Here is a 24971-nt window from a genome sequence, read left to right as displayed (position 1 = left end):
CTCAAAAGACGGCTTTGAGTGAATTTTGGGCCAGAATCGGGTCTTCAGCTCCTCTGATCAGCCGGATCTGCTCATTTTGTGTTGTTTCAGGACTTTGACTCGTTGTTCTATGCTTCCTCGATTTGTACATCGCTCCAGTATATGTTGGTGTTATATAAAGGGTCTCCGCATTCAGTAATTGTTATTATTTGTATCCTGAAAAGTTCTGCCGGTGTCTGATTTGGCTTTCTGTATGATTTCCTCGCAGTTGTCTCGCCGATCTCTGCTTGCTGTCATTGAATAGGCACTCTCATAGATTACTTCCATGTAATGGTCACACGGGTGACGGCTCGTCAGACCGCTGCGCTCCTGTGTGTTCACAGGGCCCGGACAGGTTCAAATCCACTAGAAGAAATCAATAAAAGTTCCTATTCAACGACAGCAAGCAGAGATTGTGAAAAAATTCAGGCCGAAATGATATTTTGATTATTATCGGGCGCCATTAATGCCGGCGCATGTGAGGTTTTCAGTGTAGTGACAAGGAGTGCGCTGGAGGACCTCGCCTGCTGAGCTTACAGCTGTACAGATAATTCTGTATCTGCTGAGATGGGAGACGGCCGTCCTGACAGGCTGCGGGGCTGTTTACCTGCTCTACGGGGGCGACAGTTTATGCAGTGTGTGTATATGCAGGTCACAGTGTTTGTATGTACAGTTTATGCTATATATATATATTAGCGCCCGGGTACCCAATACAGAATGCGCGCAATATAAAACGTGACATTTTAAGGCTAATGCCCGTGGACGGATCTCTGCCGTGTTTCACGTGGCGGAAATCCGTGGCGTTATGCTGCAGCTATTGGCTCAGTGTTCACGCTGCAGAATTCCGCAGCCTGTAAGAAATTCCGGCATTCCCTAATTGCCGCGGGAAAACGTGCGTCCGGCTTATATTGCAGTCAATGCAAGCCGTCTGTCACATGATACTTCCGCGGTGAGCACAGCAGAAATATCACATGATTTCGCATCACCGCCGTCCACGTCATCGCCCACTGCCGTCTTTGGGGGGCGCCGTGTCGGACTCCACTGCGATATTCCGCTAGCGGAGACCACCATGGCCGTGGGCAGGAGGCCTTAAGTAAACAAAGATAATATCCGACCACACGCATAAATACGTGGAAGGACGCCAAAGCTGATTAATGTTCTGTGACGGATTCCGTGATCCTTGCGCTGATTCTCCAGTCGGCTGCTATGGTAAATGTTGCTGTTGTCCTTCTGCCTAAACAGATCCTCCGCTGCGCGGCGTCTTATATCTAAAACACTAAACCTGTTTGTTTGTGTCGTATATAAATCCCCAGTTTTGGTCCAATTTGAGTAAAATTTGGCAATTTTTGTTGCCAATGGCAACCAATCGCAGCTCAGCTTTCATCTGTTATTCTGCTGAGGTAAAATGAAAGCTGCTCTGTGATTGGTTGCTATATACTATACTGCAGAGGTAAAACGAAAGCTGCTCTGTGATTGGTTGCCATATACTATACTGACAAGGTGAAGTGAAAGCTGTGCTGTGATTGGTTGCTATAGACTATACTGACGAGGTGAAATGAAAGCTGCTCTGTGGTTGGTTGCTATATACTATACTGACGAGGTGAAGTGAAAGCTGCGCTGTGATTGGTTGCCATATACTATACTGACAAGGTGAAGTGAAAGCTGCGCTGTGATTGGTTGCTATAGACTATACTGACGAGGTGAAATGAAAGCTGCTCTGTGGTTGGTTGCTATATACTATACTGACGAGGTGAAATGAAAGCTGCGCTGTGATTGGTTGCTATATACTATACTGACCAGGTGAAATGAAAGCTGCGCTGTGATTGGTTGCTATATACTATACTGACAAGGTGAAATGAAAGCTGCGCTGTGATTGGTTGCTATAGACTATCTGACGAGGTGAAATGAAAGCTGCGCTGTGATTGGTTGCTATAGACTATACTGACGAGGTAAAACGAAAGCTGTTCTGTGGTTGGTTGCTATATACTATACTGACGAGGTGAAATGAAAGCTGCTCTGTGGTTGGTTGCTATATACTATACTGACGAGGTAAAATGAAAGCTGCTCTGTGGTTGGTTGCTATATACTATACTGACGAGGTAAAATGAAAGCTGCTCTGTGGTTGGTTGCTATATACTATACTGACGAGGTAAAATGAAAGCTGCTCTGGGATTGGTTGCTATATACTATACTGCAGAGGTAAAACAAAAGCTGCTCTGTGATTGGTTGCTATATACTATACTGACGTGGTGAAATGAAAGCTGCTCTGTGGTTGGTTGCTATAGACTATACTGACGAGGTGAAATGAAAGCTGCTCTGTGATTGGTTGCTATATACTATACTGACGAGGTGAAATGAAAGCTGCTCTGTGATTGGTTGCTATATACTATACTGACGTGGTGAAATGAAAGCTGCTCTGTGATTGGTTGCTATATACTATACTGACGTGGTGAAATGAAAGCTGCTCTGGGATTGGTTGCTATAGACTATACTGACGAGGTGAAATAAAAGCTGCTCTGATTAGTTGCTATATACTATACTGACAAGGTGAAATGAAAGCTGCTCTGTGATTGGTTGCTATATACTATACTGACAAGGTGAAATGAAAGCTGCTCTGTGATTGGTTGCTATATACTATACTGACAAGGTGAAATGAAAGCTGCTCTGTGATTGGTTGCTATATACTATACTGACGAGGTGAAATGAAAGCTGCGCTGTGATTGGTTGCTATAGACTATACTGACGAGGTTAAACGAAAGCTGCTCTGTGATTGGTTGCTATATACTATACTGACGAGGTGAAATGAAAGCTGCTCTGTGATTGGTTGGTTGTTATGGGCAACAGTATGTAATCCGCTTAGTGCTGAGGTAAAATGAAAGCTGCTCTGTGATTGGTTTCTATATACTATACTGACGAGGTAAAATGAAAGCTGCTCTGTGGTTGGTTGCTATATACTATACTGACGGGGTGAAATGAAAGCTGCGCTGTGATTGGTTGCTATGTACTATACTGACAGGGTGAAATGAAAGCTGCTCTGTGATTGGTTGGTTGTTATGGGCAACAGTATGTAATCCTCTTAGTGCTGAGGTAAAATGAAAGCTGTTCTGTGATTGGTTGCTTTGGGCACCAAATACAGTTTTTTACTGTTTGTTGATTTCCTGTTAGGCAGTTGAGATAAATGAGGGCCGGAGTTGATAAATTTGCGCCATGTATTCCTGTCTGGGGACGGATCATTATCCACACGGACATCCAAGGGGGAATTAGGAAGGACAAAATGGGCCGATGATTGGTGGCTCCACCGGGGTTAGACTGCGGCTGAGGAGCCGTCCTGAAGTGCCCAGCGCTCCGTCTGACTCTTCAAGTAGGAATAACTTGTCGGGAATAACCAGGAATACTAAATCGAGTCTGTAGAAAGCAGATTTGGGGGTCGCTGCATTAACATTCAAGGAAACACAAAAATATGCAAATAAGGTTGCCAAGACAACAACATTTCTGAATTTTTTTTTAGCCTATAACCTTCTGCGGGCCAAGATTATACTGTGTGCAAAATGTCCTGTCAGCCGGCCGTACAGTTTGTGTGGGACGCCCCGACAGACAGACAAATATATGGAAAAAGATATATATGCACGGTGCGGTGTATTGAGATGCAGGCAGCTGTGTGTATAGCTGCAGGTCCAGTATGTGTGTATACAGTTCATGCAGTGGATGTATATGCAGGATGCAGTGTCCTTATACACAGTTCATGCAGTTGTATGTATATATGTGCAGGGTGCAGTGTATGTATATACACAGTTCATGCAGTTGTATGTATATATGTGCAGGGTGCAGTGTATGTATATACACAGTTCATGCAGTTGTATGTATGTATGTGCAGGGTGCAGTGTATGTATATATACAGTTCATGCAGTTGTATGTATGTATGTGCAGGGTGCATTGTGTGTATATACACAGTTCATGCAATTGTATGTATGTATGTGCAGGGTGCAGTGTATGTATATATACAGTTCATGCAGTTGTATGTATGTATGTATGTGCGTGGTGCAGTGTATGTATATACACAGTTCATGCAGTTGTATGTATGTATGTGCAGGGTGCAGTGTATGTATATACACAGTTCATGCAGTTGTATGTATGTGCAGGGTGCAGTGTATGTATATACACAGTTCATGCAGTTGTATGTATGTATGTGCAGGGTGCATTGTGTGCGGGGAGCAGTGTAGTGTGCCCAGTTAATGCAGTGTGTCAGTGGTGCAGGCGCAGTGAGGGCAGTGCAGGGGGTGTGTATACGCAGCCTAGGGAGTGTGCTGGTTGCAGAGGGGGGAGGAGCAGTGATTGTACAGGAAGCTGGGGAGGAGGGGACATTGTGTCACTGTCCTGCAGTGCTCATCCAGTCCCTGCTCAGGTGGTGTCTGCAGTGACGTTGTGGCCCCTCTTCCTGGAGCCCCCAGGATCTCTCCTGTAAGGCTAGCCACAGTGGGTGAGTGTGTGACCTGTCGGGGCAGCATGTGGCACTCCACTGGTTAACGCTGGCTACTGCAGGTTGCGTATCTGGGTGTGTGGTGAGGGAGGGCTGTACATGGGAATGCCAGGGAAGGGGTTAATGAGACGGGGACTGGCAGCAGTGTGAGTCACTGAGTGACGTATTGCCAGCCATGCAGTGCCGGCTCAGTAAAGGACACAGCCCAGCTGTGTCGGGGTTAATGACAATACTGGGACAGGGCTGGGGATGGTGAATTGGGTAAGCTGCAGGGGGATAATGGCTGATGGGGGTTGTGGCAAGGAGTAAATGGTAGGTGGTACTGGTTGATACTGCAGGGGTAAAGGCTGGGTGATGCTGTGGGGGGTAATGGCTGGTGGTGCTGGGTGATGCTGTGGGGGGTAATGGCTGGTGGTGCTGGGTGATGCTGTGGGGGGTAATGGCTGGTGGTGCTGGGTGATGCTGTGGGGGGCAATGGCTGGTGGTGCTGGGTGACGCTGTGGGGGGTAATGGCTGGTGGTGCTGGGTGATGCTGTGGGGGGTAATGGCTGGTGGTGCTGGGTGATGCTGTGGTAGGTAATGGCTGGTGGTGCTGGGTGATGCTGTGGGGGGTAATGCCTGGTGGTTCTGGGTGATGCTGTAGGGGGTAATGCCTGGTGGTTCTGGCTGATGCTGTGGGGGGTAATGCCTGGTGGTTCTGGCTGATGCTGTGGGGGGTAATGCCTGGTGGTTCTGGCTGATGCTGTGGGGGGTAATGCCTGGTGGTTCTGGCTGATGCTGTGGGGGGTAATGCCTGGTGGTTCTGGCTGATGCTGTGGGGGGTAATGCCTGGTGGTTCTGGCTGATGCTGTGGGGGGTAATGCCTGGTGGTTCTGGCTGATGCTGTGGGGGGTAATGCCTGGTAGTTCTGGCTGATGCTGTGGGGGGTAATGCCTGGTGGTTCTGGCTGATGCTGTGGGGGGTAATGCCTGGTGGTTCTGGCTGATGCTGTGGGGGGTAATGCCTGGTGGTTCTGGCTGATGCTGTGGGGGGTAATGGCTGGTGGTGCTGGGTGATGCTGTGAGGGGTAATGGCTGGTGGTGCTGGGTGATGCTGTGGGGGGTAATGGCTGGTGGTGCTGGGTGATGCTGTGGGGGGTAATGGCTGGTGGTGCTGGGTGATGCTGTGGGGGGTAATGGCTGGTGGTGCTGGGTGATGCTGGGGGGGGTAATGGTTGTTGTTGCTGGGTGATGCTGTGGGGGGTAATGGCTGGTGGTGCTGGGTGATGCTGTGTGGGGTAATGGCTGGTGGTGCTGGGTGATGCTGTGTGGGGTAATGGCTGGTGGTGCTGGGTGATGCTGTGGGGGGTAATGGCTGGTGGTGCTGGGTGATGCTGTGGGGGGTAATGGTTGTTGGTTCTGGGTGATGCTGTGGGGGTATAAGCTGGTGGTTTGGGCTGATGCTGTGGCAGGTAATGGCTGGTGGTGCTGGGTGATGCTGTGGGGGGTAATGGCTGGGGGTTCTGGGTGAGGCTGTGGGGGGTAATGGCTGGTGCTGGGTGATGCTGTGGGGCGCAATAGCTGGTGGTTCTGGGTGATGCTGTTGGGGGTAATTGCAGGTGGTGCCGAATGATGCTGTGGGGCGTAATGACTGGTGGTTCTGAGTGATGCTGAGGGGGGTAATGGCTGGTGGTGCTGGGTGATGCCATGGTGGGTAATGGCTGGTGGTGCTGGGTGATGCCGTGGGGGGTAATGGCTGGTGGTGCTGGGTGATGCCGTGGGGGGTAATGGCTGGTGGTGCTGGGTGATGCCGTGGGGGGTAATGGCTGGTGGTGCTGGGTGATGCCGTGGGGGGTAATGGCTGGTGGTGCTGGGTGATGCCGTGGGGGGTAATGGCTGGTGGTGCTGGGTGATGCCGTGGGGGGTAATGGCTGGTGGTGCTGGGTGATGCCCTGGGGGGTAATGGTTGTTGTTGCTGGGTGATGCCGTGGGGGGTAATGGCTGGTGGTGCTTGGTGATGCTGTGTGGGGTAATGGCTGGTGGTGCTTGGTGATGCTGTGTGGGGTAATGGTTGTTGGTTCTGGGTGATGCTGTGGGGGTATAAGCTGGTGGTTTGGGCTGATGCTGTGGCAGGTAATGGCTGGTGGTGCTGGGTGATGCTGTGGGGGGTAATGGCTGGGGGTTCTGGGTGAGGCTGTGGGGGGTAATGGCTGGGGGTTCTGGGTGATGCTGTGAGGGGTAGTGGCTGGTGCTGGATGATGCTGTGAGGGGTAATGGCTGGTGCTGGGTGATGCTGTGGGGCGCAATAGCTGGTGGTTCTGGGTGATGCTGTTGGGGGTAATTGCAGGTGGTGCCGAATGATGCTGTGGGGCGTAATGACTGGTGGTTCTGAGTGATGCTGAGGGGGGTAATGGCTGGTGGTTCTGGGTGATGCTGAGGGGGGTAATGGCTGGTGGTGGGGGGTAATGCCTGGTGGTTCTGGCTGATGCTGTGGGGGGTAATGCCTGGTGGTTCTGGCTGATGCTGTGGGGGGTAATGCCTGGTGGTTCTGGCTGATGCTGTGGGGGGTAATGGCTGGTGGTGCTGGGTGATGCTGTGAGGGGTAATGGCTGGTGGTGCTGGGTGATGCTGTGGGGGGTAATGGCTGGTGGTGCTGGGTGATGCTGTGGGGGGTAATGGCTGGTGGTGCTGGGTGATGCTGTGGGGGGTAATGGCTGGTGGTGCTGGGTGATGCTGGGGGGGGTAATGGTTGTTGTTGCTGGGTGATGCCGTGGGGGGTAATGGCTGGTGGTGCTGGGTGATGCCGTGGGGGGTAATGGCTGGTGGTGCTGGGTGATGCCGTGGGGGGTAATGGTTGTTGTTGCTGGGTGATGCCGTGGGGGGTAATGGCTGGTGGTGCTGGTTGATGCTGTGAGGGGTAATTGCTGGTGGTGCTGGGTGATGCTGTGTGGGGTAATGGCTGGTGGTGCTGGGTGATGCTGTGGGGGGTAATGGCTGGTGGTGCTGGGTGATGCTGTGGGGGGTAATGGCTGGTGGTGCTGGGTGATGCTGTGGGGGGTAATGGCTGGTGGTGCTGGGTGATGCTGTGGGGGGTAATGGCTGGTGGTGCTGGGTGATGCTGTGGAGGGTAATGGCTGGTGGTACTGGGTAATGGCTGGTGTTCTGGCTGATGCCTGGTGGTTCTGGGTGATGCTGTGGGGGGGTAATGCCTCGTGGTTCTGGGTGATGCTGTGGGGGGTAATGCCTCGTGGTTCTGGGTGATGCTGTGGGGGGTAATGCCTGGTGGTTCTGGGTGATGATGTGGGGGGTAATGCCTGGTGGTTCTGGGTGATGATGTGGGGGGTAATGCCTGGTGGTTCTGGGTGATGATGTGGGGGGTAATGCCTGGTGGTTCTGGGTGATGCTGTGGGGGGTAATGCCTGGTGGTTCTGGGTGATGCTGTGGGGGGTAATGACTGGTGGTGCTGGGTGATGCTGTGGGGGGTAATGCCTGGTGGTGCTGGGTGATGCTGTGGGGGGTAATTCCTGGTGGTGCTGGGTGATGCTGTGGGGGGGTAATGGCTGGTGGTACTGGGTGATGCTGTGGGGGGGTAATGGCTGGTGGTACTGGGTGATGCTGTGGGGGGGTAATGGCTGGTGGTACTGGGTGATGCTGTGGGGGGTAATGGCTGGTGGTACTGGATGATGCTGTGGTAGGTAATGGCTGGTGGTGCTGGGTGATGCTGTGGGGGCTGATGCCTGGTGGTTCTGGCTGATGCCTGGTGGTTCTGGCTGATGCCTGGTGGTTCTGGCTGATTCTGTGGGGGTAATGCCTGGTGGTTCTGGGTGATGCTGTGGGGGGTAATGCCTGGTGGTTCTGGGTGATGCTGTGGGGGGTAATGCCTGGTGGTTCTGGGTGATGCTGTGGGGGGTAATGCCTGGTGGTTCTGGGTGATGCTGTGGGGGGGGGGGGGTAATAGCTGGAGGTGCTGGGTGATGCTGTGGGGGGTAATGCCTGGTGGTTCTGGGTGATGCTGTGGGGGATAATAGCTGGAGGTGTTGGGTGATGCTGTGGGGGGTAATGCCTGGTGGTTCTGGGTGATACTGTGGGGGGTATAAGCTGGTGGTGTTGGCTGATGCTGTGCCAGGTAATGGCTGGTGGTGTTGGCTGATGCTGTGGGGGGTAATGGTTGTTGGTTCTGGGTGATGCTGTGGGGGTATAAGCTGGTCGTTTGGGCTGATGCTGTGGCAGTTAATGGCTTGGGGTTCTGGGTGAGGCTGTCGGGGGTAATGGCTGGGGGTTCTGGGTGAGGCTGTGGGGGGTAATGGCTGGTGCTGGGTGATGCTGTGAGGGGTAATGGCTGGTGCTGGATGATGCTGTGGGGCGTAATGGCTGGTGGTTCTGGGTGATGCTGTGGGGGGTAATGGCTGGTGGTGCGGGGTGATGCCGTGAAGGGTAATGGCTGGTGGTGCTGGGTGATGCTGTGAGGGGTAGTGGCTGGTGCTGGGTAATGGCTGGTGCTGGATGATGCTGTGGGGCGCAATGGCTGGTGGTTCTGGGTGATGCTGTGGGGGGTAATGGCAGGTGGTGCCGAATGATGCTGTAGGGCGTAACGGCTGGTGGTTCTGGGTGATGCTGAGGGGGGTAATGGCTGGTGGTGGGGGTAGTGGCTGGTGGTGCTGGGTGATGCCGTGGGGGGTAATGGCTGGTGGTGCTGGGTGATGCCGTGGGGGGTAATGGCTGGTGATGCTGGGTGATGCCGTGGGGGGTAATGGCTGGTGGTGCTGGGTGATGCCATGGGGGGTAATGGCTGGTGGTGCTGGGTGATGCTGGGTTCACAGTATCTGGACGGTCCGTGCTGTAGTTGAGGGACGTGTCTGTCATTGACGCCTCTGTTGCTTCCCCCGGGGACCCCCATATTGTGAGCTTTTTCTTGTCTGCTCCTGGTTTACCTCGTTCCCGCCAGTGGGTCAGGTGTGGCACATTCTACATTGCGTGTCCTCAGGTGTGTGTTATTGTGCCGCACCCATCACGCTTCTGCTTGCATCCAGGTGTGTGTCACTCACTGCTTATCACACAGCCTGACAGCAGGGGGAGCCACAGTGTAGTCGTGTGTGCAGAATGTGTATCCCTAATCTGTCTACATGGAGGGAATGTTGTGTCCTCATGCTGTTGGCTAATGCACCCCATGTCTTCTCCCTTGCCAGGAGCATGTCAGTAATGATGTATCCCCGGGAAGAGAAGCTGGACAAGTTGTCCCAGGAAGAGATCATCTCAAACACTAAGCTGGTTATGCAAGGGCTGGAAGCTCTGCGCAACGAACACAACTCCATCCTCCACAGCCTCCTGGAGACCATCAAATGTCTGAAGAAAGATGAAGAGGCCAACCTGGTGCACGAGAAGTCCGGCCTGCTCCGCAAGTCCGTAGAGATGATTGAGCTGGGTTTAGGGGAAGCACAGGTAAGATGAGATGATGGAGGGGGGTTCTGGACAGGGCATATGAGATGGAGGGTCCTAGACTGGGCATGAGATGGTGGGCTGTGGACAAGGCATATGAGATATAAGGTCCTGGATGGGGGATAATTAAATGAGTAGATGGAGGGTCCTGGACGGGGCACATGAGATGGAGGGTCCTGGACGGGGCATATGAGATGGAGGGTCCTGGACGGGGCATATGAGATGGAGGGTCCTGGATGGGGCACATGAGATGGAGGGTCCTGGACGGGGCATATGAGATGGAGGGTCCTGGATGGGGCACATGAGATGAATAAGTGGAGGTTCTCGATGGGGCACATGAGATGAATAAGTGGAGTTCCTGGATGGGGCACATGAGATAAATAAGTGGAGGGTCCTGGATAAGGCATATGACACAGTGTCATGGGCACTGGGGTGGGGGGGAGGGTTCTGTACAGATTACATAGATTGCAGGATGGAAGTGGTTTCCCAGCTTTTGTCGGGACCATAAAGTCACATCTTGCTTAGTAAGCGAGGAAGAGAGTTGGGGAGCATTATTATTATATACTATGTCCATTCAGTTCAGTCTCTCCCCCCCATGTTGATCCAGAAGAAGGCAAAAAAAAATGAAGTAGAAGACAATTTTTCCCATTTAAGGGGAAAATTACATATTTGAACAGCCAGACAGAAACAAATCTGCTCCGTGTCCAGGATTTGCCATAAAGCATTTACTAATGGGCTTTTTTAATTTACTTTTTTAATTAGCATGAATGGTTCGTCCCCCAAGTGGTGTTGCTGCTCAGTCTGCATGTTTGTTAATGACTTTCATTGTTACATTGACTTATAATGAGAGAGAATTCAGCAGAGCAGTCACGGGTATATACCGGAACTACAGCTGATATATACCGGGACCCGTGTTATACATAGAGCCCCCACCTATGTGTAACTGGTATATGATGGTGCTTCTGGTGTATACTGGAACCTGTGTTATATATAGAGCCCCCAATGTATGACCGGTGTATGACGATCCAAAGAAAAATGCAACTGGATGTCAGCTTGCACAAGTCCTTCTTTATTAAGCGATCCCCGATACTTAAAGAGGTTCTGTCATTAGGGGAAAAAAATTTAATACTTGCCTATTCCTCCCCAGGCAGCCTCATTATCGCATATTCTCCTCGACAATCTTCTCCTGGCTCCTGCAGTCTCCCGAGTCACATCACCTCCAGCCGGCCAGATCCTCTTCTTCCTGTGACGTAATGTACATTGCTGGCATTCTGCTTCCTGCGGGTCAGTGTACCCGGTCACTAGTGACATAGCATTCACCGTCTAGCAGGGAATGCTGAATTCTATGCCAGGCTATTGCCGAGACTGCGCATGCTCGCTGTGTGGCCGCGAGTGTTCATATACTATTGCCGCGAGACAGCACACATACGCAGGTTCAGCAATAGCCCGGCCTAGGATTTGGCATTCTCTGCTAGGCAGTGAAAGCTACGTGACTAGTGACTGGGTACACTGACCTGCAGGAAAGAGAATGCCGGCGATGTACGCTACATAACGTGTAGGCTTGAAGTGAGGTGACCCGGGGCACTGCAGAAGATCCTCGAGGAGAAGATGCGGTAAGAAGACTGCCTGGGGAGGAATAGGTAAGTATTGATTTTTTTTTTTCTTTCTAATAATGAAACCCCATTTAAGGTGTGAAGTTTTAGTTTTTTGCAAAACTTTTTTGAATACAAATTGCTGTTGGGCAACTAGAAGATCCATAAAAACTTATCTTTTATTATCCCATATTGTTGAATTACCAGCTGATTGGTTCAGAACCACTAGATGGCAGCAGAGCACGTTAGATGATGATTGGTGAAATTCTTCATCCATAGATGCAGAGCAGAGAGTATAATAGAACTCTACCAGTCTAGGGAATTGCTGCCAAGTAAGCATAAACACTAAGGGCATTGCTGAGCTGTTCTACCTAGCTAATTAAAAGCTAAAAATTGACCCACTTTTTCTATAGCCTATTGCTGACTTATCCTCAGGATGGGTCTCTGCCACTCGATTGATAGAGGTCTGTTTCCCGATCATCTGTTTGCCTGGTCTGGCGTTTAATACACTGAGCTGATATGTTCCGGAAATGCAGCGGGCTTGGTTGCATGAGAATTGTGCTTGCAGTACCATTCCAGCCCACTGCAGAGTGTATGGAGCTGTGCGTTTCCGATAGCAGTCAGTTCAGTGCACTGAAAAAACAGGCGCAGGGAACAGCCTATCAGGAACGCGGACCCCCACCATTCAACTATTGATGAACTATCCTGAAGATGGGTTTTTAATAGTTTCAACTGTAAACCCCCTTTTAAATAGGACGATTTTCGTTAAAATCGCTTCTTGGAGCCAGAGGTTTGCATGATAATTGTGCAGTGTGAACGCATGCAGTGAAAGACTGATCAGCGATAAATCACTTGTTGGATCTTTCATTCGGACCATGAAATCATCTTTGGTCTGCCTTAAACAGGCAGTCGCTCATATATGAACTACTGCCTGTTTACTGTGAATAGAGGCGGGCGGGCTACAACGATCTTCGGCCCGCTCTGCCTCCATTCACTGAGCGGTAGGGGTTAGGTGAGCTGAAGAGTTGAGGATGGATTGGAGGGGCAGAAGAATGTTAGATGGGAGGCCACAAAGAAGGATGTTGCAGTAGTCTAGGTGGGAGATGATGAGGGCATGCACTAGCGTTGTCGATTCAAGGTAAGGAAAGATCATATACGAGAGAAGTTTTGGAGTTGGAGGTGGTGAGGGCTTGTTTGTGCGATCTGAAGGACAAGGCAGAATCAAAGGTTACCCTGAGACAGCAGACTTGTGGGACTGGGGAAAGTGTAGAGCCATTGACTGTGATTGATAGGTCTAGTGGGCGGTTGTCTGAGATGGTAGAAAAATGATGAGTTCAGTTTTCTTCATGTTGAGTTTTAGAAAAATGGAGAAGGAGGATATAACCAATAGACAATCTGGGGTTCTGGATAGCAGAAGGGTGATATCTGGGCCAGAATGGGAGGTTTGGGTGTCATCAGCATAAAGTTGGTACTTAAAGCCATGGATTTCTATGAGCTGTCCAAAACCAAAGGTGTGGATGGAGAACAGTGGGGGTTGGAGGACTGAGCCTTGGGGGACACCAACAGGGATGATGAGAGGAGGAAGTGTGTGAGAGACACTAAATGTCTCATTTTTTTTAGGTATGAGGCGATTCAAGAGGGACAAATCTGTAATGACAAAAGAGAAGAGCACTTATAAGAAAGAGGATGGAGTGGTCGACTATGTCAAAGACACAGAGCAGTTCTAGATGGAGAAACCAAGTATTAAAGAGAGAGGACAAGGGTAGAAGGAGGAGCACAAAGTTGTGTAGAAGGGAGAGGACATGTATAGAAGGAGGAGCACAGAATAATGTCGAAGGAGTACAGGTCTAGAAGGAGGAAGTAGTAATTTAGACGGAGGGGGACTCGTCTAGAAGGAGGCGCATGGAGTAATGTAGAAGGAGGGGGACAGGTCTAGAAGGAGGAGCACAGAGTAATGTAGAAGGAGGTGGACAGGTCTAGAAGGAGGAGCACAGAGTAATGTAGAAGGAGGTGGACAGATCTAGAAGGAGGAGCACAGGGTAATGTAGAAGGATGTGGACAGGTCTAGAAAGAGGAGCACAGAGTAATGTAGGAGGAGGGGGACAGGTCTAGAAGGAGGAGCACAGAGTAATGTAGGAGGAGGGGTACAGGTCTAGAAGGAGGAGCACAGAGTAATGTAGGAGGAGGGGGACAGGTCTAGAAAGAGGAGCACAAAGTAATGTAGGAGGAGGGGGACAGGTCTAGAAGGAGGAGCACAGAGTAATGTAGGAGGAGGGGGACAGGTCTAGAAAGAGGAGCACAGAGTAATGTAGGAGGAGGGGGACAGGTCTAGAAAGAGGAGCACAGAGTAATGTAGGAGGAGGGGGACAGGTCTAGAAGGAGGAGCACAGTAATGTAGGAGGAGGGGGACTGGTCTAGAAGGAGGAGCATAGAGTAATGTAGGAGGAGGGGGACAGGTCTAGAAGGAGGAGCACAGTAATGTAGGAGGAGGGGGACTGGTCTAGAAGGAGGAGCATAGAGTAATGTAGGAGGAGGGGGACAGGTCTAGAAAGAGGAGCACAGAGTAATGTAGGAGGAGGGGGACAGGTCTAGAAGGAGGAGCACAGAGTAATGTAGGAGGAGGGGTACAGGTCTAGAAGGAGGAGCACAGAGTAATGTAGGAGGAGGGGGACAGGTCTAGAAAGAGGAGCACAAAGTAATGTAGGAGGAGGGGGACAGGTCTAGAAGGAGGAGCACAGAGTAATGTAGGAGGAGGGGGACAGGTCTAGAAAGAGGAGCACAGAGTAATGTAGGAGGAGGGGGACAGGTCTAGAAGGAGGAAGTAGTAATTTAGACGGAGGGGGACTCGTCTAGAAGGAGGCGCATGGAGTAATGTAGAAGGAGGGGGACAGGTCTAGAAGGAGGAGCACACAGTAATGTAGGAGGAGGGGGACAGGTCTAGAAGGAGGAGCACAGAGTAATGTAGGAGGAGGGGGACAGGTCTAGAAAGAGGAGCACAGAGTAATGTAGGAGGAGGGGGACAGGTCTAGAAAGAGGAGCACAGAGTAATGTAGGAGGAGGGGGACAGGTCTAGAAGGAGGAGCACACAGTAATGTAGGAGGAGGGGGACAGGTCTAGAAGGAGGAGCACACAGTAATGTAGAAGGAGGTGGACAGGTCTAGGAGGAGGAGCACAGGGTAATGTAGAAGGATGTGGACAGGTCTAGAAGGAGGAGCACAGAGTAATGTAGGAGGAGGGGGACAGGTCTAGAAGGAGGAGCACAGAGTAATGTAGAAGGAGGGGGACAGGTCTAGAAGGAGGAGCACAGAGTAATGTAGGAGGAGGGGGACAGGTCTAGAAGGAGGAACGCAGAGTAATGCAGGGGGACAGGTCTAGAAGGAGGAGCTTGGACAGTGGTGTAGAAATAGAGGTCAGAAACCCACAAACTAGGGAGGCCTCACCACTAACATTGCTGGCCCTCACTCCAGGGGTATTGCAAATGTTTTATCCTGTTTTTTACAGCTTATGATTTGGAGTGAATGTAATAAACAATGACATATAGACTTTCCATAGACTGCACTACCCTTTGTGAAAGACTCACAAATAACACACAGCCTGCTGCCTTCTTCCTGTCACTGCAGAAGATCCTAATAGCCCTCGGTGTGTATTGTGCCCCCGCTATGTGTACTGACCTGCTACACGGCTGAGTGGCCGCTAAATGTCTACAAGGGTAGACCTTAAAGGGGTTGTCCCGCGCCGAAACGGGGTTTTTTTTTTTTTTCAATAGCCCCCCCGTTCGGTGCGAGACAAACCCGATGCAGGGGTTAAAAAAAAAACAACGGATAGTACTTACCTGAATCCCCGCGCTCCGGTGACTTCTTACTTACCTTGTGAAGATGGCTGCCAGGATCTTCACCCTCGGTGGACCGCAGGTCTTCTGTGCGGTCCATTGCCGATTTCAGCCTCTTGATTGGCTGGAATCGGCACGTGACGGGGCGGAGCTACGAGGAGCCGCTCTCCGGCACGAGCGGCCCCATTCAGAAAAGAAGAAGACCGGACTGCACAAGCGCGTCTAATCGGGCGATTAGACGCTTAAATTAGACGGCACCATGGAGACCAGGACGCTAGCAACGGAACAGGTAAGTGAATAACTTCTGTATGGCTCATAATTAATGCACAATGTACATTACAAAGTGCATTAATATGGCCATACAGAAGTGTATAACCCCACTTGGTGCCGCGGGACAACCCCTTTAACAAATGTTTTTCTTATAATCACACAAACCCAGAGTAATGTATAAGATGTAATAGGGGTCTAGAAAGAGGAGTACATTTATGTGTCTTGCAGCTTTTCTAATAGTTAGCTAGTTATCGGTGGCTTTGGCTAAGACAGGTTCAGTAGAGCGGTGGGCTCCAGTGCCAGATCGTAGCCCATCGGAGTCAGTTGGATGAGAGCTGGAAGGACAGATAAAGTGGATGCACCATTCCAAGTAGCTTTGAGGTAGATGGGAGTAATGAGGAGATAGTTGCACATAGAGGATGGGTGGAGGGGCAGCGTCTTCAGAATGGATTTACGATTAGCAGACGAAGGGCAGATAGTTTGTTCAAAGGGGCTGCGTAGAGATAGAAGAGGACCGAAACCTGAGGAACCCAAACAACAAGGGGAAGAGGAGCAGATGTAGGATTGGCAAACAATAGACTAAACGAGCGATCAGAGATGTAGGGAGAAAACCAACAGAGCAGTAATCTCATGAAACCAATGACGGTGTGTAGGCAGATAGCCTCCTTGGCTTGCCACCAACATTGTAGTCCTACTGGTGGTACCTCAGGATCCCATCCTCATACTAGAAGATGAGGGAAGACCAGATGGTCACATCCTGGTGAGATCTCCATAGACTGGCAACTGAGCCCTATAGGGAATAAGCTGACGTGGCCGCTGGGGCGATGTCATGGGATCTCACATTGTACTTTTTTTTTCACAGCTGATGATGGCGTTATCCAATCATTTAACGGCAGTAGAGTCGGAGAAGCAGAAGCTGCGGGCACAGGTGAGACGACTTTGCCAGGAAAACCAGTGGCTTCGGGACGAGCTGGCGAACACTCAGCAGAAGCTTCAACACAGCGAGCAGAACGTGGCGCAGCTGGAGGAAGAGAAGAAACACTTGGAGTTCATGAACCAGCTCAAGAAATACGACGAGGATGTATCGCCCACGGTAAGTGCGCCCTCTGTTCTGTCAAAGCACCCAGGACACAGATCTCCGAAACTGAGATCACATGTACCCATAACCGTGATGGCGAACCTATGACACGTGTGTCAGCACTGACACGCGTAGCCATAGTCGCTGACACGCGGCCGTTCACCCCATTAATGAATACCGGCAGGGGCCGCGGCTCCCCTGCTGGTATTCACTAACCAGCACTACTAACCAGCGCTGATCCCGGCGCACACTGTGATCTCAGTGTGCAGCCAGGATCCTCCTCAACAAACTGATGTTACAGTGTGCGCCAAAGGCGCGCCGGGCACAGGAGAAGCGGAGCATCCACGAGGTAAGTACGTGGGTCTCGTGGGGGAAGCAGTCGCCGCTGGGGGGCCGCTGCAAGGGGGCAGTCGCCGCTGGGGGGCCGCTGCAAGGGGGCAGTCGCCGCTGGGGGGGCCGCTGCAAGGGGGCAGTCGCCGCTGGGGGGGCCGCTGTAAGGGGGCAGTCGCCGCTGGGGGGGCCGCTGTAAGGGGGCAGTCGCCGCTGTAAGGGGGCAGTCGCCGCTGGGGGGGCCGCTGTAAGGGGGCAGTCGCCGCTGGGGGGGCCGCTGTAAGGGGGCAGTCGCCGCTGGGGGGCCGCTGTAAGGGGGCAGTCGCCGCTGGGGGGCCGCTGTAAGGGGGCAGTCGCCGCTGGGGGGGGGCGGCTGTGGGGGGCAGATACTGCTGGGGGGCAGATACTGCTGGGGGGCCGCTGTGGGGGGCAGATACTGCTGGGGGGCCGCTGTGGGGCGCAGATACTGCTGGGGGGTCCTTTGTGGGGGGCAGATACTGCTGGGGGGCCGCTGTGGGGGTCAGATACTGCTGGGGGGCCGCTGTGGGGGGCAGATACTGCTGGGGGGCCGCTGTGGGGCGCAGATACTGCTGGGGGGCCGCTGTGGGGACCAGATAATGCTGGGGGCCGCTGTAGGGAGCAGATACTGCTGGAGGGCCTCTGTGGGGGGCAGATACTGCTGGGGGGCCGCTGTGGGGGGCAAATAATGCTGGGGGCCGCTGTGGGTGGCGCTGTCGCTGTTGGGGGGCCGCTGTGGGTGGCGCTTTTGCTGCTGGGGCGCGCTGTCGCCGCTGGGGGCTCATCATTACTGAGATAAGTGAGGGGGAGGCTGGGAGTGGTGAGGGCCTGTGCTATGGGGTTATACATTACAATTATACATATTTGTTATTTAAACGATAAATATTGCGAATTTATGGATTTTTTTCTCGAAGTGACACACCGCCCGAGTAATGCTCCGTTTTTTGGCGAATTTTAACATACCGGGCTCAAAAGGTTGCCCATCACTGACCTAGAAAGAAAAAACTGCTGAACGTTAAAATGCTAATAGTACAATGAAAAATGATATCCTGCCAGTATATCCACAGCAAAATAATGTGTTGTGTGAAAAACAAGATCTCTGCACAAAAGGCTACAGAAGAATTATAAACCATCCAGAACACTTTTTTTCGTACTTGGTCTTCACTTCATGTCACCTTATAGCATCCCCTGATGCTTCCTAATGTTCTGTCCACAGGAGGAGAAGGAAGGAGATTCCAATAAGGACAATCTGGACGAGCTTTTCCCCAATGAGGAGGAAGAGTCAGGACAAGGCAGTGAGTATGAGAGATGCTCCTTCCCCATCGCCGGTCTTTGCTTTTGCACCATCATCTGTGCATGCAGCAATGGCCAGGTTATGTTGTATCTGGACCCATCCTTCATCACAAGGAACATGACTATCCTGAAGTCATTAATCTTTAGTTAAGATGTGCAGGATGGTGTGTAACTATTCACCCCAGCATAACGTGGTCAACCTGGTGTCCCTACTGTACTCCCTACATCGCTCCTGTACTATGATGAGATCTGTGGAGGACATGTTGTAATTACTCGGTGCATCACTCTTGTATGATCTTTTCCCCCTTGTTCAGTGTCACGCCCGCACAGCGCAGCGGCCGCAGCTGCCCAGCAGGGTGGGTACGAGATCCCGGCACGACTCCGCACATTACACAATCTAGTCATCCAGTACGCATCTCAAAGTCGGTATGAGGTGGCTGTGCCACTCTGCAAGCAAGCACTCGAAGACCTAGAGAAAACCTCTGGACACGACCATCCTGATGTGGCCACTATGCTAAACATCCTGGCGCTGGTGTACAGAGACCAGAACAAGTACAAGGAAGCTGCTCATCTTCTAAACGATGCCCTATCCATCAGAGAGAAGACCCTGGGCAAGGACCATCCTGCGGTAAGTCTGTAAGATATATGACGCAGAGTGGTATGTATGTAGTCCATACTCTAGGAGAAAGCTAATTGTTTCGTATTTATAGGTGGCCGCCACACTCAATAATCTGGCGGTTCTGTATGGGAAAAGAGGCAAATACAAAGAAGCAGAACCTCTATGCAAGAGAGCATTGGAAATCCGGGAGAAGGTAATGGTGGTCCCGAGGTGTATGTCATCCTTGTACTGCCATGGGCTTACAACCATCTGCTTCCCTGTTTTCTCCTATGTATCCCCAACCTCCAGCCAACCACATTTTCCCTCTCACTTCTCTGGCATATCCCCAACCACTTGCTTCCTTCCTCTACTCCCCATCTTCTCCTATATATTTAATCTTTTTTTTTATAAATTCTTTATTTATTTCAGGAAGTTATTCAATGACAGCTGAGTAAACAACTTTGAGGTTCAATCTCGTTCACATTACCTGTGTGTCTCAGTATTAAACAGATTAACTAGAGAAAATTTCCATGTAAACGTAGAAAACATGTCAAATGGAATAATAAATCAGGTCTCGCCTAACTTCCTAGCTCCGTCTGCAGCACTTTCCACAATACACTATGCCGAACTTTATGGCTTTATGCATTGTATAACATATTCAAAGGTAACTAATGAAACAGACTAGACACATGAGGGGTGTGTACAGGGTTGCGACTGAGTTTGTCGTTGATGGGGTTATGGCAGGGGGGTGTGTGGTTGGGTGGGGGTGGGGGGTATTTTAGTTAGTTTGGGGGTTAAGTAGTTGGCGGTATTCTTCCGTGTTTTGGAAGTCTATCCAGTGGTACCATGTTTTCCGGAACCTTTCTTGCGTACCCTTTAGTGCTGCTGAGAGGTCCTCCATCTCCTTAATCCAGTTGACTGTATTTAGCCAAAATGACAACGACGGCGGAGCTGTCTGTCTCCATCGCCTGGCTATACACGACCGCGCCGCGTTCACCAAAAAGCAGACCACCGATTTTTTATAGGTAGCCAACGGGATGTCACTATGATGTAGGAGAAAGAATGCAGGCGTCCTCGGGAGGGTGTAGTGGGTAAATTTAGAGGTAACCCGCCAGACCTCTGACCAGTAGCCCGCCAGCACCTGACACTCCCAGAAGACGTGCAGCATGGTCCCCCGCTCCGATCCGCATCTCCAGCACGTGGGAGAGACCGACGGGAATATCTTATTCAGATGGGAGGGCACCCTGTACCATCTGGAGAGGATCTTGAAGCCGGATTCTTGTATTCTGCTGGAGATGGATGCAGAGTGTGTGGTAGTGTATATTTTGTCTGTTTCCTCGTTGGTGAGGTTGATTCCCAAGTCCCCTTCCCATTTTTCAATGTACCTTGGGGGGGCGGTTCCCGGTTGTGAGACAAGGATATTGTAGATTCTAGATAGTGTGTGTCTCGAGGGGCCTTCTCCCGTGCAGATTACTTCAAATTGTGTTTTTGGACGGGAAAACCTATTTGGCTGAGGTAGGGACTGTAGAAAGTGTCTTAGCTGTAATATCTGCCAGAGTGGGAGAGGGGTTGGAACGGTGGGCCCTCTCAACGTGTCCACCGAAAGCCACTGGCCATTTTGTAGGAAGTGTTCTGCCCTATATCTGCCTTCTGTTAACCAAGTGCGGAACACTCCCTTCTCTCCTCCCGGGTGGAAGTTCGGGTTACCCAAGATCGGGAACAGTGGGGATGGCCTGGGGGATATGTCTATCTTCTCTAGTATTTTGGCCGCAGTTGACAGTGTGGGGCCGATGGTGGGGTGTCGCATCACCTCTCCTAAGCCGCGACCGTCCGACCAGGGGAGGGTCACCAACGGTGCCTGTGACGCCGTTTGTTCGATGGCTACCCACTGCTTGAGTGCAGCATGCCGATGCCAGTCTATGATGCGCACCAGGTGAGCCGCTTGGTGGTATTTCACAAAGTCCGGCAGCCCTAAGCCGCCCTCTTTTTTTGGTCTTGTCAGCGTATTACGTGCTATCCGGGATGTCTTTCCTGCCCATATAAATGTGGTGGTGAGAGAGAGGAGATGTTGGAAGAAGCTCTTTGGGACATGTATGGGGAGGGCTTGGATTAGGTAGAGGACTCTGGGGAGGATATTCATTTTAATAATAGCTCCTCTGCCAAACCAGGAGAACGTACCTTTGGTCCACTGGCTGAGGTCTTGTCTGACCCTGTTTAGGAGCGCCGGGAAGTTAGCCGCGTATAAGTCCTCGCTTCTCGGCGTTAAGTTTGTTCCTAAATATTTGATGTGGCCCCTTGCCCATGTGAAAGAGAAGAAGTCCTTGAGTTCCTCCACTAGGGATTGTGTGAGTGAAACGTTGAGCGCAGCTGACTTATGGTAATTGATTTTGAAATTGGATAAAGCTGAATAATGTTTAAACTCGGCCATAAGGTTTGGTAGAGTAATTCGCGGGTCAGAGATAAAGAAAAGAAGATCGTCTGCATAGGCCGCTATCTTGTGCTCGGTGTCGCCTGCTGTGATCCCGTGTATATTTGGGTTGGCGCGGATTTTGGTCAGCAATGGCTCGAGGCATAGGATGAAAATCAGTGGGGATAAAGGGCACCCCTGTCTCGTACCGTTCGTAATGGGGAATGGTTCTGAGAGCAGACCATTTACTCTTACTGATGCTGTTGGGTGAGAGTATAGGCTCATGATCCATTGCAGCATGTTTGGTCCCATCCCCATATGCGTCAAAGTTGCAAACAGGAAATCCCACTCTACCCTGTCAAAAGCCTTATCTGCGTCTGTGGACAGTAGGCATGTTGGCAGGGGATGATTGCGCGCTGCTTGGATAAGGTTAATGGCTTTAGTTGTATTATCCCTTGCCTCTCTCATAGGGACGAAGCCCACTTGGTCTGTGTGGATTATGGCTTGTAGGTAGGGGGAGATCCTGTCTGCAAGTATTTTGGCGAATAGTTTCAGGTCCGCGTTTAGCAGGGATATCGGGCGGTAGCTTTGACACTGTGAGGGATCTTTGCCCTCTTTAGGGATGACCGAGATGTTAGCAGTTAGGGTGTCTCTGGGGATTTTGCTCCCGTTGGTTATGGAGTTAAATGCCTGGATAAAATGGGGGGCCAACGTTTCCGCGTATTTCTTATAGTACGTTAAAGTAATCCCATCGGGTCCCGGGGCTTTTCCGGGCCGCGAGGCTGCGAGCGCTTCTGTCAGCTCGCTTGGCGAGATGGGCGCTTCCATCCTGTCTATTGCCTCCTGCGGGAGTTTACAAAGGTTCGCCTGCTGTAGGTATTCTCGAATTGAGGCTCTCTTTTGCTCTCTCGCCTGGGTAGGCTGAGGGGGGGCTAAGTTGTACAGAGAGTGGTAGTATTCCCGAAAGGCGTCGGCTATTTGTTGCGGTGAGTGTTGTGCGAGGCCTTTGGAGTTATTAATGTGCGGAACGTATGTGCTGGCCCTAGTGGACCGCAGCGCTCGCGCCAGTGTACGGCTGGGTTTATCTCCAAACTCATAGAAGTGCCGCCTGCATTTCGCTATGCCTGCTTTGGCCCTCCCCAGACAGTAAGAACGGACCTTTTCCCTCAGTTGGAACAGTTCTGCCCCGCAAGCGCTGTCGTGGGTAGATTTATGGGTAATCTCTAGTTCCTGGACCCGGTCCAGTAGCTTTATATATTTAATCTTTAACTGTGAACATGAAGTCTCGCAGACCCCTCCCGATTCTAGATTCCCCGCTCTTCATTATATAACATGACTAAAAGATATAAATGTTGATTATGTGTTTTAATTATTTGTAACCTGAAAATTGGTAAAAACAAGTTATTGTAAACATCCAGTTTATTATTGCGCAAAAAACTCAACCACAATATATAGGAGACTGTGAGACCCCACAAGGGTAACAAATACATCACGTCCACAAATGAAGGTTAACCACCTGCCAACCTCATTTCTCCTCTTCTTCTCCCTGTCTTCTAGATATCCCAAACCGCCTGCAAACTCCTCTTCTTTTTATTCCCAACTATCTGCCCAATTCCTCTTTCTGACTTTTTTCCTTCATGTCTCCAAAAACCTACAACTTCATCTCCTTGTCTTCTCCTCCATGTCCCCAACCACCTGCCAACCTCATCTTCCTCTCCATGTCCTCTGCCGACCTCCTCTACTCCTAGTCTTCTCCATGTCCCCTGCCAACCTCATCCCTACTTCTTCTCCTTCATGTCCCCTGCCAACCTCATCTACTCCTGGTCTTCTCCATATCTCCAAGCATCTGCCTTCCTCCTCTGCTCATCCTCTCCGTCTTTTCAACCACCTGCCTACATTTTCTCCTGATCTCCTCCCTGTCTTCTATATATCCCCAGCTATCTGCCAACTTCACCTCCTGCTTGTCTTCTCCCATTTACTGTATCTTCAAAAACCTGTCTACCTCATGTCATCCACTTCTCCATGTCTCCAATCACCTGACTCCCTCCTCTCCTCCCCATGTTCCCCATATATTCCCAACCACCTGCTAACCTTTCCTCTGCCCCGTCTCCCTCCTGTCTGCCTCTAATGCTGCCCTCAGCTTAGCTGCCCCCACCCACCTCCTTGTTCCAAGTGACCCTTCTCTGATCTTTCTTCTCAGGTTCTTGGGAAGGATCATCCTGATGTTGCGAAGCAGTTGAATAACTTGGCGCTGCTGTGTCAGAACCAGGGAAAATATGATGAGGTAGAATATTACTACTGCCGTGCGCTGGAGATCTATCAAGCTCGGCTAGGACCTGACGATCCCAATGTTGCCAAAACCAAGAACAACCTGGTATGGAGGAGGCTTGAGGTGTTGTGCCTCCTGTTGATATTTATGAGGCGCTAGGCTGTGTGGCTGATAATAATGTATATGAGGGAGGCACCAGGCTGCGTATAATATGAGGGAGGCACCAGGCTGCGTATAATATGAGGGAGGCACCAGGCTGCGTATAATATGAGGGAGGCACCAGGCTGCGTATAATATGAGGGAGGCACCAGGCTGCGTATAATATGAGGGAGGCACCAGGCTGCGTATCATATGAGGAAGGCACCAGGCTGCGTATCATATGAGGGAGGCACCAGGCTGCGTATCATATGAGGGAGGCACCAGGCTGCGTATCATATGAGGGAGGCACCAGGCTGCGTATCATGAGGGAGGCACCAGGCTGCGTATCATATGAGGGAGGTACCAGGCTGCGTATCATATGAGGGAGGCACCAGGCTGCGTATAATATGAGGGAGGCGCCAGGCTGCATATGAATATGAGGGAGGCACCAGGCTGCATATGAATATGCTGGAGCACCAGGCTGCGCCTAATATGAAGGAGGCACCAGACTGCATATGAATATAAGGGAGGCTCAGGCTGCGTATAATATGAGGGAGGCACCAGACTGCATATGAATATAAGGGAGGCTCGGGCTGCGTATAATATGAGGGAGGCTCGGGCTTTGTATGAGTATAAGGGAGGCTTTTAGGGCTATGTATGATTATGAAGGAGGCGTGGGGCTCTCCATCCGGAAATAAGTATGGGTGAGGTTCTGGTGTTATCTGCAGAGGGGCATGCAAGGGTTGGTAATCTGGTCATCTCTCTTCTTCAGGCCTCATGTTACCTGAAACAAGGTAAATACAAAGCAGCAGAGCAGCTATACAAGGACATCCTGACACAGGCTCACGTCAAGGAGTTTGGCTCAGTGGATGGTGAGTTCCGAGTCACAAAAAGTAATGTTCTGTACCTTTTTTGTTCTGTATTTCAATGTTGTGTATTTTGTGTCCTGCAGATGACCATAAGCCCATCTGGATGCATGCGGAGGAACGGGAGGAAATGAGCAAGGTCTGGATGTCCAATGTATTTTCTGTGCCTGAGGGTAAAGAGGAGAGAGTGGTGGGCTCTACCTCTGCTCCTGGGCAGGGGTGGGATGAGCAGTACCTCTGCTCCTGGGCAGGGGTGGGATGAGCAGTACCTCTGCTCCTGGGCAGGGGTGGGATGAGCAGTACCTCTGCTCCTGGGCAGGGGCGGGATGAGGAGTACCTCTGCTCCTGGGCAGGGGCGGGATGAGGAGTACCTC

General features: G+C 51.2%; 1 protein-coding gene across 5 annotated transcripts in view; it reads left to right on the top strand.

Moving 5' to 3' along the window:
• Positions 1–24971, top strand: part of KLC4 (kinesin light chain 4) — a 54454-nt gene that overhangs the window by 7495 nt on the left and 21988 nt on the right. For 3 of the 5 annotated variants that reach the window (XM_066595442.1, XM_066595439.1, XM_066595443.1), the window contains exons 2-9: positions 9660–9912; positions 16463–16693; positions 18243–18321; positions 18634–18947; positions 19030–19131; positions 23525–23698; positions 24504–24603; positions 24684–24736. In XM_066595442.1, coding sequence (XP_066451539.1) covers positions 9664–9912; positions 16463–16693; positions 18243–18321; positions 18634–18947; positions 19030–19131; positions 23525–23698; positions 24504–24603; positions 24684–24736 — 1302 coding nt within the window. In that variant the 5' untranslated portion in view covers positions 9660–9663. Of the gene's footprint in view, positions 1–4345; positions 4496–9659; positions 9913–16462; positions 16694–18242; positions 18322–18633; positions 18948–19029; positions 19132–23524; positions 23699–24503; positions 24604–24683; positions 24737–24971 lie in introns of those variants that run through there. The other 2 variants (XM_066595440.1, XM_066595441.1) reach the window with 2 other exon arrangements.

The sequence above is a fragment of the Eleutherodactylus coqui genome, chromosome 3, assembly GCF_035609145.1.
Source record: "Eleutherodactylus coqui strain aEleCoq1 chromosome 3, aEleCoq1.hap1, whole genome shotgun sequence".
Classification (NCBI taxonomy): domain Eukaryota; kingdom Metazoa; phylum Chordata; class Amphibia; order Anura; family Eleutherodactylidae; genus Eleutherodactylus; species Eleutherodactylus coqui.
This window is presented reverse-complemented; position numbering and strand designations above follow the sequence as displayed.